The 18,711-nt window shown below is 37.4% G+C and overlaps 1 protein-coding gene across 50 annotated transcripts in view; it reads right to left on the bottom strand.

The window, feature by feature from the left end:
- Nucleotides 1-18,711, bottom strand: part of DST (dystonin) — a 295,306-nt gene that overhangs the window by 91,574 nt on the left and 185,021 nt on the right. For 42 of the 50 annotated variants that reach the window (XM_015284861.4, XM_015284867.4, XM_015284863.4 and 39 more), the window contains 11 exons: nt 12,635-18,214; nt 12,291-12,437; nt 11,906-12,121; nt 11,563-11,709; nt 10,284-10,517; nt 8,283-8,435; nt 7,171-7,404; nt 6,630-6,911; nt 4,395-4,940; nt 2,850-3,026; nt 74-197 (listed from right to left, as the gene is read on the bottom strand). In XM_015284861.4, the coding sequence (XP_015140347.2) occupies nt 74-197; nt 2,850-3,026; nt 4,395-4,940; nt 6,630-6,911; nt 7,171-7,404; nt 8,283-8,435; nt 10,284-10,517; nt 11,563-11,709; nt 11,906-12,121; nt 12,291-12,437; nt 12,635-18,214 (7,840 nt within the window). The remainder of the gene's footprint in view (nt 1-73; nt 198-2,849; nt 3,027-4,394; nt 4,941-6,629; nt 6,912-7,170; nt 7,405-8,282; nt 8,436-10,283; nt 10,518-11,562; nt 11,710-11,905; nt 12,122-12,290; nt 12,438-12,634; nt 18,215-18,711) is intronic. The other 8 variants (XM_015284882.4, XM_040698436.2, XM_004940460.5 and 5 more) reach the window with 1 other exon arrangement.

The following is an 18,711-nucleotide window of genomic DNA, read 5'->3' as shown; positions in this document are numbered from 1 at the left end:
ATTTTCTCTCTCCTAGCATCTGCATGTAGGCGTAAGTGATAAAAATAAGCATTAAGAAAAACAAGCATTTTACCCAGTGTTTTCTGAATCTCCTCTTTGTCTGATGCCAACTCCCCCCTTGAATCCAAAAGCACTTCAGCAGCTTTTTTAAGTTTTTCTACAGCAATTTGGTGGTTAGACACTTGTCCTTGAAGAACCTGTAAAATTCCATAATTGTTAATCACACTGTTCAATATAGCCAAAAGTTACACATGCAAGGCTTGAGATAAGCCAAACAGCCTAAACTTGTGTTGGGAATAAACTAACTCCGTGTGTGACTTCTCTATAATGAAAATATTAACCTTGGTCTTCTGGACCTTGTTTTAGTTTATTTGCCATCATTTTTATCTTCTGTTTCACAATACTCAAATGATTTTTTTGTATGCAACTTCAAAATGCACCTTTTGATTACTTGTTTAAAAACATTGCACTAACTCAAATGATATCGAAAAGAAAAATAAACATATTTTTCAACTCAGCATCAGAGAACAGGGAGAAGAACATTCAGTCAGCAGTAGCAATCACCGACCCAACATCAGTTATACTGACAAAGGATCGGGCTGATAGTGTAGCATCAACATCAATATGTCAAAACGAAGTCATCATCTTCACAGTTTTAAAGCCTCCTGGAGCCAGAAACACTGAACTTTGACTAGATTTCTCTCTCTAACCAACGAACATAGGTTTAGAGGATACCTGACTTAGAGGCTTGGTTCAAAGTCAGCAGAGAAACTGAAACAACTTCTGAAAGTGGCTTTTTCACTTCAGTGGATAAAAGTACTCCAGCGTAAACAACCTCTAAATTATTTCAGGACTCTGTGCTAGTGTATGTGATAAAACTTTGTCTTGAATCACTTCAATATTGCAGAAATCCAAAATGAAATCACCTCTCATTTTTTTTCTGATACACGCTATCACTACAAACACACAATTCAATCCCATCCGCCATGCCAGGACAATGAAGTCACATCAGTGCATTCAGCATCCATATACAAAGCAAAACACTATGCCAAAGTATTTCTTGCCACCCCACTCACAGAATAAAATTCAGATAAAGAAGAGGAATTTTCCTTACATTTGGGAAATATACTGTACTGTAAAAATAAATAAATAAAATATCAACAAAAAGCAAGACATACCAGAAAACCAGAAAACTCTGTATACTGATGGAAAGTAAGCAAGCTTATGCCAGAGGCACTGAAGATTATTTCGAAGAACAGTTAATCCCCATAAAAAGATTAGACTCCACCACACCGCCAAGGCCTGCGCGTAGCTGGATTATCTGCTGCATGTGTTGGCTAGAAGGGACAGCTTTAACTTGCAACACCTGACTTCTGCAGAAATACTCTGTTTTGCCTTCATTAATTGGCTTTCTTTCTTCAGTCTGCTTTTTTTTTTTTTCTCTTCCTTTCAATCTTTTGACACTTTGTATCCTCTCCATTCTTCCCTGCTTATATTCCTGGAGTGCTCTTTTGTGTGGCAAGTAATCCACAAAGGCATCTCACAAAAGAAAGCCAGTACTCACGCCTTTTGTATTACTTGCATGAAAATTGGCATTATAAGGGATATAATTTGTTTTGGCATAAGGAACAAAAGTTTAAATGGAGCTTCAAATTGTAGTTGGTATTATTTCTACTTTTCTAGTGCTTGGTAGCACAAATGAACCTCAATTGTTTCAATGTTAAAAGTCCAAAATTTATACTTTCATCTATGAAAGAACAAGCGATTTTCTTAAGTCTTACATAATCACTGTGATTTATTTGTCTCCTCTGATGTGTCATATATCAAAGCGTTGGACAATTCCAGTGGCAGATTTGAAAGATTCTATGTAGTCAGTGTACTGCTTTTCAGACTACTCTAAGCAAAATGGTGAAAGCATCTGCCTTCCAAGAGGCACTGACTATTGTTTGTCAGTAGCAAACGTACCAGACCTGCACAGACCCTCCACGTAGCACATGTAATGTGTTGTAAGTGATGAAATGCCTGAACAATAGCTTTGCTTACTGAGAAATGAAAAAGGAATTTGCATTTGAATTATGGTATAGATAACTGAATGGGTTTATGAAAATATAAGTCAGTCTAAAAATGACAGAATGTATATAACTTTACACAAGCCATCACATTCTTTGGTTCCTAAAGCCTCCTCTAAATCTACAGTACCTAACTAGTGTTTTAACTTCATGAGCTCCATCACCATCCCGTCTTGCCTATACCAGGATTTCCATAAAGTTGTGAGTTACTCTCTCAGTGAGGAAAAAAAAACAAAAAACAACCAGTTTTTGTAAACACTGCAAATTATGTTATATCCACCCTTATTGGGACGCGTAGTACTGGGTATAACAGGAGGAGGCAAACAGACAGATAGCACACTGCTGATCTGATGTGATCCCTTACTGGGGATAATGATGTAAAGCAAAAATGTCAATAGAAAAAAAGAGTCAGAGACAACAAATGGCCCAATTCATCAGGAACTCAGTCACAAGCCCTACCCTCACAGCAAACTGGAATTGCTAAATCATTTATTAGTTCAAAAACTTGCCAGATTTCACCTATTGTTTGCTAAGCGTTACAAAACACATCTTGCTTTCATCACTGCTAATGGTATCTTCATCTCCCATTTTATTTTCACTCTAGTTCTTTTCAGATAACATTCTAGACAGCTTAACTTGAGAACTATAAATGCTGCATGCAGACTTGCAAGACAAGAATTTGGCCTGCAGCCACTTGGATTATATTAGAAAATCCAGTTTTTCTGACAGAAAGCAGTTCCTTTTAGGACAGAACTGCTTCTGTTTTTTAAAGCTTTTCACCTTGGTTTCTTCTAGTTGTCTTTGGAGATTTTTGGGATCCACAGCAATTGGCTCAGATAGTTGTTTGTTCACAGCTACCTCAGAGGCCTGAAGACCTGACAGAAGCCCAGATGAAGCATCTTCATAATGCTGGTATTTATCTGCCAAGTCTTTAAGGTTATTTCCAAGGATGCTACACTAAAAGAGTAGAAAACAAACATGGAAATATCCAAGCATTAAACTCTGTGTTGTATTTCATAACAATCTCAAAATCATATTCTCATGTCCTGAAATACTGCATGATTTTGTCCAGCCATTACTCCACTGACTGACTGATTTCTGAACTAAGGTAAAACAGCTGGGCAGGCTGGACAGTTCCCTCTAGGTTGTGCTTTTCAAGAGCGATTTAGGATCAACTCACCAAAACAGCAAACTGTACTCTAACCCATTGTACTAGAATAGGGTAAGCTTCAGGAAAACTTTTTGATCCTCAAACTAAAGATTGATTATCAGCATTATGACACCAAAAATATAGTCAGAAAAAGGCAGAAATTTCACTAAAATCAGAAGGCATGTGTATGTCCATTAAAACATAGAGAACAGATTTTTGTTTTCATAATATCTCATCTGCCTTGTACATCCAAAATGATGTAGCTCCCCCTATTAGTCCTATATGTTAATATGCTCCCAAAATATACACAGTGAATTATCACATAAAAAGGCCAGTGGAACTATTTCAGTCTTTCCATACACAAAATCTGACCATATCAAGTCATAATATTTATAAACAGCTATTTTAAATAATATTTTAAAAGTTAGTTTAAATATTTCTATTTTGAACCTAAGATACATTGTGCTTCCATATTTACATCTGGTACTTGATCACCACCTGGTGGGCAAATATGTAACGCACTCAGTTACATAAGCAATTAAAGAACAACCTTCAGATTCAACATGCAAGCATATAAACTTGCATGTGCATACATATACTATACATAAAAAAATGTATTTGTAAAGACAATCTACAACTTGAAAGATTTCACAGAACTTGGAAGATCTCACTTTCAAATTCTGAGCTTCAAGTTCTTGATTTACTAAGACAAATCCAATTTGTGTTGATTTTGCTCTGCATATTTAGTGTCAAATACTTAAGGCACCTCTTTAATGTCTATGCTAAATGTATATATGTGAAGGGCAGAATTTGGCAAGTTAACCAAAGTGAGATCACAAATAAAGTTATTGAGATAGGACTTTTACATGGATAATAGTAAGTTCTTAAAAAAATTCACAATTATATCTTTACATTCACAGTCAAAGTAAAAACAAGGTAGAAAATTTCAACTGTTCAGAGCTTAGATAGCCTGGCACTAAACTAAAGCAGATCTTCTGGGAAAGCTTTGTGGATATGTTTTTCCAGAGGAATTCTGTTAATTCCAGAGTAAATTCTTAGTTAAGAAACAAAGAATTAAGAACTTCCCACAGTAATTTGTTTCATTAATTAACCCCTCCTTATACAAGTTGCCAAAATCATCCTGGTCTTTCCTATTCTGTGTAAACAAAACTTACCTTAGTATAGAGAGATTTAAAACGATCTGAAGCGCTATCTAGTTTATTTTGCACTTCAGTGTAAGTAGCAGAAGTATCAATACCATCTTTGTCAACCTTGACTCCATCTCTTTTGCTACATGACCTTGCAGCATCCAAAACTCTTTGTCCAGAAATTGTAATATACCGTAAATCACCCTTGTGAGATATAACGTCTTCTGAAAAACTCTTCTGCCTTTTCAGTTTGACCATAATACCACTGAAGTCAGAAGCACCAGCCTCCAAGTTGTCAAGCTCCTGTTCTGCCTGCTGCAGCCAGGTTTCAAATTCATTATAGTCTGTATCAAATTTCTCAAGTTCTTCCCTCAGAGAATGAGTCATCTTCATCTTCCGTTCTGATTCAGCTAATGCAGTTTCATACTGAGCCTTCAGCTCTTTCATGTTCCGCTGCATCTTCTCTTTTTCTTCAGGAGAAAGGTAGTGTCCTTGCTTCTCGAGTAGTGCCTGAGCAGACTGAGTTGCTATTATGACAGCCTGCTGCTGTGAAATAATTTTCTCATGTTGTGCCTGCAAGAAAAAATTGAAAAAATATATCACCAGTCCTTTCTCAACAGATTTCATTACACAAGAACTGTCTTGAAATCTCTGCTGAATCCTGCTTAGAAACGATGAGTAAAAAGAAGTCCATCAAAGCAAAAAATAGCTTTTCTAATTTTCCTGTTATTTATCTTAAAACATTTTTTGAGTAATTTACGTGAAACTTTGACTCCTGGTCACTACATTTCTGTTTGGCTTCAAAATTTGAAGAATCCAGTGGTAATTTTATCCAAACACAGCCCATGAATACTCCACTGAGTATTCAAATGTCACTGGAACTAGGAAATATGAGGATATATACTCAATAACTTATTTGTTCATTGTTTAATACTTAGGATGGCACGCTTAATGTAATCAACATTTTCCTGGTTCTCTGTCTCAAAATAGAATTCATTAAATAAAATACCCAAAGGTAGGCAACTTTTTAAATCAGAAGTGTTCCACTTCACGTAAAATATATTGTAGTTTTATTTCAAATAAACAGACCAAAAGGAATCGAAGCATCAGAGAGTATAGATATTTCCTCGTTCTATCCTGAGTGAACAAACATTCTCATCCAAAGCTTTATTTCTAAATTCCAAGAGCACTGATTTTTATCAAATATAGTTGGTCACAAAACAGAGCCTTTTGACATTAAAGATCAAGAATCATTCTGTGCATGTAAAATGTTTCAATAACATCTAAAATAACAAGACATAGGAACTACTCCTATGCTAAATAAAATCCACATTTCAAAGTAGATTCTTCCAAAAAATCTTGTCTTGAAGGTTCTCAATTCCTATGTAAAACAGTTATGTAACATGGACTGGTATGGCTCTCTTCACTATCTATATTGGATAAATACCCAGCAGGGATTGGGCACAGGAGAGAATTGTAAAAAAAAAAAAGTATATAAAATCATTCTGAAAAAGTGCTATTGAAAAAAAAAAAAGAAGAAAGGAAGTTCAAACTGGTAACAGTAATTAGCAGTATCGGTTTCATCTGCACATCTACCAAACCACATGCAAAGCTTCTTGGTTGCTCAACTGTAAATCAATAAAGGCCATAAAGTGAGCTTTATTACTCTAAGGCCTCCGATTAGCTTATCTGGAAAATCTGTTTTTAAAATGCTGCACTGTGGTTTTATGTAATTCATCCCTCTGAAGCCTTTAAGTAGTGTTTACCAATGTGTTAAAAGGGTAAGAAGTAAAAATTACAATTTCAGCAAACTGTTATCTGCAGCTGTTGGAAGTCAGTACTCACAAGCAGGGGATTATATTTGGTCATGACAAAGACTTTTGAAAAAGCTTCATAAAAAAAAAAAGGAATTTATGTTGTTGCTTTTTGCATTTAATTTACTTGAAGTAGTAATAGAAATTTGGCTGCACCGTACAAATATCTCTCTATAAAACTTAAGAATAATAGACTCACCATCAGGATTTGCAAAATTTGCTTTTGAAAATATGCTTTTTCTTGTTTTGCAGTAAACAATCACAGTAACACTGAAGAAGTGACCAATTTGCAATACATTCTGACTACTGAAAATCCTATCACTCTATCACTAACTTCCCATCTTCCATTCCAAAGTCTACTAAAGAAAGGATGTGATTGAATTCACTCTCGTTGAATAAAGACTGACACACTTAGCAAATAACTTCAGAATAAATCCAGTAGCAGTACCTTGACTTTCTGATACTGCTGGTTCAGGTTATCTTCTGTGCTTTTTACTAGTCCATCCACCTGAGTTTCAATATCTTGCTGAATTTCCAGCAGATTACCATTGACATCATCCTCCTCCCCTTCCAAAGCCTTCACATCTCCTTCTTCAAAGTGTGTTCCATTCTGTTCTATTGCCTGCTTAAATTTCCTGCCATGCTCTGCTTCTTTATCCACATTTGATAACCAGTCCAAGAGGTTTTCTATCGTATTTTTACTTTCTTCCAGCTGTTCTATGGCTGCGACCTACAATGAAATTACACAGTTTCAAATCAGAAATCTTCAGGCACTACACAGTATTGTATGCAAACAGACTATTTAAAACACATCCAAAATAAAAATGTGTTGAATGGCATGCATTTTACTGTTTATTTCATAAAAAAATAAAACAGCAGTTTCTTAGTCACCCAAATGAAATGCTTTATTTCTCCTCAGTGTATCAATAGCAAATTGAAAGACGAATCCCCTAAAATACATAAAAAGTTCAAATAAAAGTGTGAATGACCTTTTCTGTTTCCTGCTTAATTGCTGTTGTCATAGCTTTATCCAGTTCTTTTTTAGATTCTTCTGCCTTTTGGCTAAGGAGCAAACATTTGGTCTTTGCTTCATTCAGTTTCTGTTCAAGAACAGCCTTGTCCTCTTGTGACAGCTTTCCTCCATTTTCTTTTAAGAAGTTTTCAGTATTTTTCACAATCTCTGCCAATGTCTGGGCACTTGTTCTCATGTCTTTTTGTATCTCCTTTTGAGAAAAAAGAATCCAAAGATGAGCCCACGTCTTTCTGATTAACCTTATTACAACTTCCTCTGTTCTGAGGACAAGCATTTCACTGCTCCTTTTTAACCTCAGAGCATAAATGATGTATTACTGAACAGCTGATAGAAATATTAGAAAATATTCAACCCAACATCTGACAGTATTGCTGCAGCTCATTCTGTCCCTATCCCTTTCAAGTACAGCTAAGAAATTTAAAAAGAAAGAAAAAAACCTGCAATTTGGAACTCCAATTGCTTACACTCCTATTCAGAAGTCTGAATATTAGTCTGTTAGACAATCACAATATTGATACTTAGGAAAAAAAAATTATGCTGTATTATTTCTTCTCTCCCAAGAATACACTCATTTAGGCTCTAATTTCTTCAGACAGTTAAGCAATATTAACAGGTGCCCCGAGGTGTCTATGTTTTTCCATAGATTATAAAGAGAACTTACACAAGCTAGGTGTGCTACATTGAAGATAAGTAAAGCAAGGCAAGATGAATCAGAAAATTTTAATCTTTCTAATCTTGACTTGAAGCTCTGTCCTGTAATTACTGAAAACCACTACTAGGAGAAGGAGGACAAAAAAAAGTGTCAAGTCCTTCTGTTGAAATATCTAGTACAAACACCCTATTCTAGTGTCTTCCAGTTTCCAAGTTCCTTACCTCCCATTGGTTCATACTGGTGCATATTCATGGACAGCAGTTTAAAGGCACGCCATTAAGACTTTACCTTTTGTAGGTTAAACAAATCTATGTTACTCTCCTCGCACATGATAGTCTTGTTACTCAACAAAGGAGCCCAGTCACTGTCTTCTGCACTCAGCTTTCTTTAATTTACATAACTAGAATTGCACACACCTCCTGTTTGGTCTGGTATTGTTCTAGCTCAGCCTTGCTGTCTCCAATAAGAAGAGACTCTTGCTGTCCAATAAGTCGATTTTCAGTCTGTGTAAGCATATCACATATTTCCTGCAGTTTCTCTTTGCATTCTTGCTGCCGTTCAGCCACATCCTATATTAGAGGCAAATACAATTGAACAATAAAACAAAAAATTTCCCACTACAGGAACTAATAGACATTCAAAATAGCAATTAACCTTTGAACATCAATATCGCAAAGCCATCTTTTTAAAAGTATGCTGTAAACATGATAGCAGTGGTACAAATAGCAAGATGAACACATAGAAGTTATGCATAAACCTCAAATAAGTTGTAAGTAAAAGAGACCATGTTTGATGGAATTGCCCAAGAGAAGTCTGGCCATGCACATATGTGAAAGATGAAATCTCCAAACGACAGGAGTGAAAATCCAGTCTCTTTAACCGCTTGAAACCTGTGGTAAACACTATTAATTCTGCAAAAAGGACATCAAAACAGAGGTTAGTTGTGATTGTGAGTTAGCTCTTTCTGATATGCATATGTTACCTGAATAGAAAATGCTGACTTCTTAAGCAACAGAAAAGAACAAAACATGCAAGAACACTGCTGTTACCACATCCTAGAAAAATATCTACGTCTTTCCTCTACTCGATTTTATATTTCCTTGACAAAGTACAGTGGAAGCAAGTTTTCTTCAAATGGTAAAATAATTCAAAGCCCTCAGAATTCTGAAACACCTTTCATTATGCACAAGCTGGTGGATGAGGTGGCAACCCTGAGTCTTCAGAGTGCTTCTATAACAAAGGAGGAGATGCAGTCATACAGCAGCATCCTACCCTTCTTTTCCTATCAAAACAAAGGTGGCTATGTTTGCAAGCTGCAGCTATGCCAGCTCAAGAGGTAATTGTACCAACCTGACTCATGGTTTTTCCAAAGTCCACCTCTACAATCAGAAATCTGATTTACTCTTATTTCTATCCCTCTAACCTGTCTCAGCCAAAACAAACTATGGTAAAAAAGATTTAAGCAAATCTGTTACTTGACCATAAATACCTAGAAAATGATCACACAAGCAGATGACATAGCAAATCAGTGGAAAAGAAAACTGTAAGAAGAATAGGAGTGATAAGCAGTGGTGGGATAGTAAACTTGTTGATTAATATAGCTGCAGCCAGAAGAGGACAAGAGTTCACTGCTCTATTTGGACAATATGTAAAAGAACAGATCCTAATGCCTGAAACTGTACCTGTCCTAACCTAACATATATTTTCTGTGAACTGTGATTGTACCAATGAAAGAGAAAAATGACAACTCTTCAGACTTCATAGAATCATAGAATATCGAGTTGGAAGGGACTTACAAGGATCATGAAGTCCAGCTCCTGGCTCTATACAGGACCACCCAAAAATTCAAACCCAATGTCTGTGAGCACTGTCCAAACACTTCTTGAACTCCAGCAGCTTGGGGCTGTGCCCACTGCCCTGTGCAGCCTGTTCCATGCCCACCGCCCTCTGGTGCAGACCCTGTCCCTAACCCCCGGCTGCCCCTCCCCTGACAGCTCCACTCCGTTCCCTCGGGCCCTGTCGCTGTCACAGAGAGCAGAGCTCAGCGCTGCCCCTCCACTCCATGTGAGGAGCTGCAGCCGCCGTGAGGCCTCCCCTCAGCTCCTCTGCTCTGGGCTGAACACACCAAGGGACCTCAACACTCCTCATATGCCTTGCCCTCGAGACCCTTCACCATCTTTCTAACTCTCCTTAGGATGCTCACTAGCAGCTTTATGTACTTCTTACACTGTGGCACCCAAACCTGCATGCAGCGCTCGAGGTGGGGCCACACCACATCAATGCAATCTATGTAGAATAATGAATGTATCTGAAGTGAAACTGAGAAGGTAGGAATACGCTTAATACTGCATGCCGGTATTGAAATTCCTCGCCCATAGACAAAAACACTCAGCACACATTTACACAGAAAAGCAAACCTTCTGATCACCCAGCTCTTGCGCTGCCTGTAACTGAGTCTCTAAACTCTCCACTTGAGATGTTACAGTTTCCTGCACTTCCTGAAAAGATTTCTGAATGGTATTTAAGAGCCTCAGAAGCTGTTTGCTCTGATTAGGAGAAAGATCCTGGGCATGTTCAGAAATGAAGAACTGAACATCAAATGCAGTGGACTCCAGTTGCATTTTTGTACGAGCAACCTCTGCAGCGGTGTTCTGTAAGTAAAGACAAGGAAATGAATAGCAAGGAAGACAAATTCAGTACAAATAAAACACACTGTCACTACTTTCTGCACTTAGCTCCTGTTCCAAAATGCTTTTTGAGAGATGGTTTGGCCACAGTAAATCAAACCTGTGTCAGAATTATTCTGGCACATTCCATTAAGGGATTTCAATTTGTGGATGGTTTGCCTCCGGCACAGTCCATGAGCAGATAATAAAGAAGATAACCTTGAAAACCTCTATTCTTTCTTTTGCCTTCTCATGGATGTCTGAGAACTGGCTGACCTTCAACAACAGAGAATTTATGGAGAGTATGCACTGACTGAAATGGCAGGTTTGGTTTAAGTTTCCTAGGTTCTAGGTCTAACCTAGAGATGTTAAAATATTTACTTGAGCACATTCTTAACTCCACAATGCAGAGCTCTATTTCCAGCAGTGTATCAAATTATGCCCACAGCTGCACTCCTTGCAGCCCCTACAACAATACAACACGAACTGGAACACTATTGAAATGCAGTAAAATTATGGGTTGTTTTTTTTTTTTTTACATTTACACACAGAGGTGTATGAACATTGCTAAAAATTCATCTGGTTTGTTTTTCACAGCTCACTTCACTCAAGTGGGTAATTAAGAGGTTGTGGGGTTTTTTTTAATTATCTTTCCCTGTCTTCACGTAAGTTAATTACAGTTAATTGAAATTAATGAAACTTCAGTAAAGAACACGGATCTTATGAATAAAGATATTTTGAAAGATTTAATACTAATCATTGCAATATCTTTAATTAACATAAACTAGATTACCAAGAAGGGTGAGATTTATTACAACAAATGTAAGCAGAATTGATAGTTTTCTCAGTAAGTCAAAATCTCCAAACATTCTAAGGAGAAAAAGCAAATCAACAGTACATGGATCACCACAATGGATCATCAAGTAATTGTCTTCGAGGTTAATGAGCAGCTATACAAATACTAGCTAGTAGTTCAACTACACAGTACCAGTTGCGAGAAGCACCAACATCTGCTATAAGGAACACTTACTTTGAATAGCTTTAAACTTTGCTTCATATCTTCTATGTCATCAGTATTCACTTTGAAGTCATTTATGATTTTATTGTGTCCTGTGATCCAGTCTGAAAATGTCTGGAGTTTGCTTAAAAGTTGCTGGTGCAATTCTGCAAGCTTAGACTAGGAAAGGGAAGTTGTATATTCATTTATTTATGCCCCTGGAGTTCTGTTACATTTTCTATCACGCTAAATGAAATCATGCATGTACTTTATATACAGATTAAAAATAAATAAATAAATAAAAGCAAACTCTTAACGTTTTAGCTGAATTACCTTTAAAAAGACAAGACAAATGTACACTGACAAAGAAACATACCATTTCCAAGTCAACAGAACAGACTATTTGTTTTGCTCGTTTTGAAGATGTATCACAGACCATCAAAAATGCTTCCTGCAAATAGTCATAGCTTATCTTTAGCTCTTTAAGTTTCTCTTCAGGAATGTCTTTGTGATGAAACTTTAAGAACTCTTCTGTCAACTTCATGTCCTTTTTTAGGATAATTGCAAAGGTAGCCAATCCTGATTCAAATGACTACAAAGAGAATATATATTCAAAATGCATTAAGCTAATAAGCAAGAAAGACATTATCTCTGGTTTACTTTAATTAAATTTGAATTCACTCTTTTTTCCCCTCACCCCATCTCAGGTCTCCTCCTAGTTCCCATCACTGAAGTAAAAGCATAAAGAAAACTTTACTAACCTCTAGTTGTTCTAATTGTTCTTTTAGTATTTCCAGGTTGCTACTAATAGGTTTCTGGTTTTCTAGGTGTCTTTTCACCTCCTGAAGCACTGCCAAATGCTCTTGCATTTTCTCTCTTAACTTTAAACATCCCTGTTCTCCATCAACCTGAAAATGGGTTTTAACAGTAAGGTTTTTGAAAGTGACAGACTTGAAAATAGGCAATAAATTTTCTTCTTTTAATTATAATTCATTTTAAATTATTTATTTTTGAAATTATTTTTCCAGTTTAATTATTGTCTCCAGCAGTTGGAAGGATTCATCTGACAGAGGGCACACAGCACATACCAGCTGTTGTTACTTACCATGCTAGTGGAGCTGTCATCCAGCAGTGCTTTTGTTGTGTAAGCAGAACCAGTAAGGCCTCTAAAAAGGCTGTCTGTCTTCTCATGCTCCTGGTCACTTTTCCAAGCATCAGCAGTGTCATCTGCCAATGTTTTCTCTTTAGGAAGTTCTGTTGAGAAAAGAGCGCAAAGCTCATCTACTGTGCCTTTACCTTCACGTGCTGTGGTGATGCCAGCACCCTGTGAGCTTGTAAGCAAACTACTTATCAGCTCCTCTAATTTCCTCTTACTTTCATCTCCAGATGACATTTTAAAAATTTTCAAAAGTTCTGAAGCCGTAAGATTTGCAGTAGGAGTTTTCACCTCTTGTTCTATTTCACTCTTCATTTCATCTGGATCATTCATCTTTTGGTTACAGAATTCCTGCTTCAGAATATCACGAAGAAGATCAGGACTTCTGCAATCAGGCCAAAGCAATGAAAGTGCACCACTGTACTTTGTGTCTGTGCACAGTGTGGTATCCATTAATGCCTCAGTAACAGTACTGCTTGTTTGCTTGAGTTGTGACTCACTGGACATGCTGCTTCCAAGCTGGGTGCTTTCAACCATTCTAAGTAAATTTTGCATTAGAATTTTGGTATCAGAGTAACTTAGTGGTTCACCTTCCTGCTTGCTATAAGTATGTCCCAATTTTAATTTTCTTTGTAATACATTCTTTAAGTCCTCCATTAGTGTGTCAGGCATTTCTGGTGACTGTGAAAAACCTTCCGTTACTTGAAAGGCTTTAGAAGGTCCCATATCATTTTGTAATGATTCCATGCATAATTGTTTTTTGAAACCATTTTCAAAGGAAGAAGTCTCACTGGCCATGAACTTTTCTCCCTTAGTGTTTTTCACTGCTTCAGATTCTTTCTGGGCAACATTATTCCAGTCAGCCTCTATGCTGCTCAAAATTGCAGAAGAAAGATCAGTGGTACGTGTATGATTCCCAGAAGGTAGCACTTCCATCTCAACCCCTGATTCTTTTGCATCCTCGGTGCTTCCTAAGGCACCTGCTTTTATGAGGGTAAATTCATCATCATTGCTGTTCTTGTTTTCTGAAATGTCTTTAAGAACATTGTCAGCACTTTGACAGATAAACGTCTCTTTAGTCGTGCTAATTTCCTTTGGCTTCACTGAAACAGTTGGGGGAAAGGAGTAAGTGTTAAATTCACTTGAATGTATTTCTTCCATATTGAGCAGAAATTCTTTTTCATTCTGAATACCATTTTTCACTTGTTCTATGTTCTTAAGGCAACATGATTCAGTCTTAACCAATTCTGAATTGTTTTCTCCTTTTAAGCTTGTTTTACATTGTTCTAGAGAAGATGAAATATTAAAATCTCTCTTAAATTCAGCTGATCTCACACCACTTCCAACATCAGGCCAAGTTTGACCAATATTTACTTTCTCATTATTTGAAACAGTTTCTGTATCAGCTTTAATTGTTGATGCATCAAATATTTCCCCAAGACTTTCCATATGAATGGGACTTTTATTTAGCTCCATGACACCAAATTCCTTTGTAATATTTACTTCATTTTCTGCCAGAACTTCACAATCTCTTCTTATTTGACCATGCTTCTTGTCAGTAACTGGATGTAGTTGGTCACAAAGTGAACTAACATCATCACTGGCATAATGCATATCTGTGAGGAATTTACTGTCCTTTTGGGATGAACTTGCCTTTAGTTGTTCCAAACCAGTCACATCATTTAATGTTTTTTCCTCCGCAAATACTGCTTCTTTTTGTCTTTGCCCATGATCTAACTGTAACATTGGCATGGTACTACAGCTTTTATTCATGCTATGAATAAAGTGTTCTGATAGAAGCAAATCTGTCTGAGCATTTTCATCATCACCAGTAGCTTGCTTTGCATTTAGGAAGGGTGTTGCACTAACGTCAGATACCACAGTATCATCAAGAAAGTGTGTTTTATTATTTTCTTCACTCTTACAGGATATACATTTGATGTCAAAGGTATTTTCAGACTCAATATGCTCAGTAGTATCTTCTGACATGTTTTCACGTTTAGTAAAAGTTTCATAGTCATTTTCTGGGTTTTGTTCCCTTTCTTTTTTGCCTGTACACGTAAGATCAACACATCTTTCCTCACAGATATCTGATGCAGTTTCACATTTTCCCAAAGATAGTTCTCCATTTCCGCGATTAGCCAGGAATTGCAAATTATACTCTGTCTTGTGGCCTAAAGAATAGCAATAGTCATCAATATTCTGATTATTTTCCTCACTATTTTCTATGTTCCCTGCAGAATTTAACATCTGGTCATCTTTGTTTTCACACTGATGATGTGAGTAAAAAGTATCCATTTCTTCTTCACTGTCAGACTCAGTATCAGAGTCATCGTAACTATCATAATCCAGATAGTCATAATCATAGTCTTCCTCCTCCTGTGTTCCTTCTGATTCATACTCATAGCAGTCACTTTCTGCTTTCACTTCATCTTCTTCATTTCTGTCTTGCTGTGTTTTTGTTACATACCTCTTCAGTAATGAAGTAGAGCATCCCTCCCTTCTTTCTTCACTGCCCAGAGTAACTGTTAATTTTTGCTCCTCTTCAAAGTCCCTTGTTCTTTCCCTTTCCTCTTCAGAGACTGTTTTCAGAGTTTCCTCACTTGCAGAAGCTACATTAACACCCTCAGTTAGAGCCGTCTGATTTATATCTCTAATGTAATGGACGTTCTCTCCAGCATTAGTTGGAAGTTCCTCATAAGAGCTGTTCTCTTCTTTCAGAGCTATCAGACCACCTCTCTCCTCTAGAAAACCTAACGGAACATTCTCTGGTTCTGGGGTATCATCATCCTCCAGCTGTAAGGTACCAAAATCAGCATCATCTTGAGGGGTGTCATAGGAATCATTGTCATCAAATTGCGGAGTACCATAGACATCACTGTCATCATCATCAACTTGAGGAGTTTCATAGGCATCATCATCATCATCAAACTGCGAGCTGTCCTCTTCTGAGTCTGCCTCTCCACATTCACGCTGTGAGCAGCTACTTTCAAACTGTGGGATGCTATCACTCCCTTCTAGTGAAGAGTCAGAACTACTGTCCCCAGGTAATAACTTGTCAAATACAAGATTGTTTTCTTCTACTGGTAGGCTTTGAGCTGTGCTGTTACTGACCCCCTCAGGTGGTCCATCATGTGTACCAGTATTGGCCTCCAACAAAGGCCTCCATTGTATTTCTCTACTGTCCTCTAGACATAGCTTACTCTGGAAATCAGTACTACTGTCCAAAGACTGCCTGCCATGACTATATGGACAGCTCTCTAGAGATGGCCTGTTATGCACATCAGTGTAGTCCAGCAGAGGTTGCTCACTATATTCATTACCTTCAAACTGTAGTGTGTCACCACACTTACTATCTGATTCTTCTAGAATTCTGTATTCAGTATCTGTGTTGAAGGATGAACCAAAGCTTCCCTGAAAGTCATCTTTCTCAACATTACTCAGTGCCATTCTGTAACTGTCAGCTTGCAATACATGAGGCTCGTATTTCATGCAGGTCTTTTCCAGGTCTCCCCAGATTTCATTATCCAACAAGTCATTCACACTCAAGGAACTGTATAAGGTTTTATCATTCCTGTTTTCCTTACCCAGATTACCTGTCGTAACAACCTCTTCCTTCTCTCTACCTGACATAAGATTTGGATTTGAGTCATTTGGAAAAACTCTTTCAGTGTTTCCTGAATTTGCTTTCTGATCATTATGCCCATACACCTCTAATGGTGTCCACTCAGAATCCTCCAGAAGACCCTCGAGTGTATTTCTGTTCTCGAAATTTTGAGTGTTAATTTCTACATTTTTAAGTTCTGCAGGTTTACTTAACAGCATCTCCAGTGTAAACTGTGATTGTTCAGTACCACTATCACTGCAAACATCTGATCTACATATATCTTTTCTCTGGGAACATGTATAATTCCCCAAATCTTCAAACTGAATTAACTTCTTGTCATCAGAAGTAATTTCAGCACCTGAAGGACCACCTTGAGCACTGCCTGTAATATTACTCAAGTGGACATTGCCAGCTGACTTTAGATTAATTCCTTTCAGATTTATGTATTTGTTGCTGAAAGCCATTTCTGACACATCACTACCGTATGCAGAACTATCCCCTTCCAGAAACATACTGATGGCTTCCTGCAATTGTCCATCATATAACAGAAGTCTTCCTCCAGTGTTTGCATCCATATAACTATTTACCATCAGATAAGATATGAACAATTTCTTAGCTTGGTCTGAATTATGACATGCAGGGTCTTCTGTGCCAGAATCCTCACGGTCCTCTTCACAGTCATGAAATAAAGATGTCAGGACTTCATATGAAGATAACCACTTTGCAGCATTTTTGCAAGGGGATTCTAATTCTTCTACATTGGGCATTTTATCTGGTAAAGTCACACTGTTCAGAACAGATACAGTATTGATGTCTATTAACCCTGATTGTGCAGCCCTGTCTAGACTGAGTACTTCACAAGTTTCTGGAATGTAAAGTGCAGCTATTTTCTGCCTATCACTAAGTATTTTGAATGCCAGCTCATTTGTTATCATTTCTTGGTGCAAAGATGTTGATATGGGGAATATTTCACCTGTGTCAGGCCATATTAGTCCAACAAAGCCTCTCTGTGCTTCTAACACCAGCAGTGCACTGGTAGATGATATTAAATTGCATTGTATGGCTTCATCAACAGTCAAGCGTTGCCCAGAATTTGGACAAAGGATTCCACCAGTTTGAACCTGATGTGTGAAGATCCCACAAGCAGTGTCCTGACCTATAATCCCTTGACTCACAGCCTCTTCCACAGTCATTCGCTTCCCTGACTCAGGGTCAATTATACCTCCAGATATTATCTGAGCCCCCAGCAGCCTAAACATTGTTTCCCTGTCAATGAGTCCTTCATGGGCTGCCCTCAATATAGTTATTTTCCTTCCACATTTGAGTATGATTCTACCTTTTTCTTGAGGTTTCACTGATAGGAGTCTTAACCCTGTTTTGTCATGTATTATGCTTCTATGAAGCATCTGTTCAAGGGAAATCTTTTCAGCACAGTTAGGGTCTATGAGATCTTTACAAGTGTCTTGCCTTTCCAGAAGCTTTGCATATAATGTTGGAGAAATCAGGTTTCTCTGGAAAGCATTCTGCAAAGTCAGGTGCTCTCCCGTAGATGGCAAAATCAAGTGCCCACTTGAAAGCTGAATCTCAAGAATTTTAATAGCCAAAGGTTCTGAAATTAGACCTTGTTCTAAAGCTGATACAACTGGAAGATTTGATAATGTTGACTCTGAAATAAGCTTCTTCGCACTATTTAATTCTTGCAACTGCAATACAGTCTGCTCATCAACTAGGGCACAAGCTTTAGCTTCTTCCAAATCATAACATATTCCTAATTCTGGAGAAATAATTCCAGTAAGGACCAGCTGATTCTCGAGCAACCTAACTCCAGTGTCATAGTCAATAAAACCTTTTAGAATAGACTGAAAAATGGAATGGACTTCTCCAGTCGTTTGGTCAATGATACCAGCAATGACTTTATGCACCTAAAAAGAAATATAAAAGAACAGGTATCACTATTTTAAGACTAATTTTAAATCTTCTTTTGCTTTTGAATGCATGATAAGCATAAGAACTTGTACTTACCAAGACTGGAAGAATGCTGTGAATGTTAGCAGCTCAAACGCACAAGTGATCTATGTCAGTCATTGAACAGCACACGATGTGATAAAAGATTTAAAATCAACATGCATCTGTGAATTGAAAACCTATGCTTTGCATACATAAATAGGGTTAGTGAAAGACAATAGAAGAGATGATTGCAGAGTGAGCAAATAGAACATATTACCTGGAAGGCAAATTTTCATGCTCTAAATGTCTGTGAAATGTTAGAACTTCAGAAACAGTATGTGATTCAAAACAACCATGCTATTCATGTTTACAGCATACAGCACTCCTGTATATACATCCAACATTATGGAATCAGATACTCTAGCACCAAATAATGCTTTTAGTTTGCATGGAAAGCATGAAGTCAGTCTGG

The sequence above is a fragment of the Gallus gallus genome, chromosome 3, assembly GCF_016699485.2.
Source record: "Gallus gallus isolate bGalGal1 chromosome 3, bGalGal1.mat.broiler.GRCg7b, whole genome shotgun sequence".
Classification (NCBI taxonomy): domain Eukaryota; kingdom Metazoa; phylum Chordata; class Aves; order Galliformes; family Phasianidae; genus Gallus; species Gallus gallus.
The sequence above is the reverse complement of the archived record's forward strand: the minus strand, read 5'-3'. Positions and strand labels throughout refer to the sequence as shown.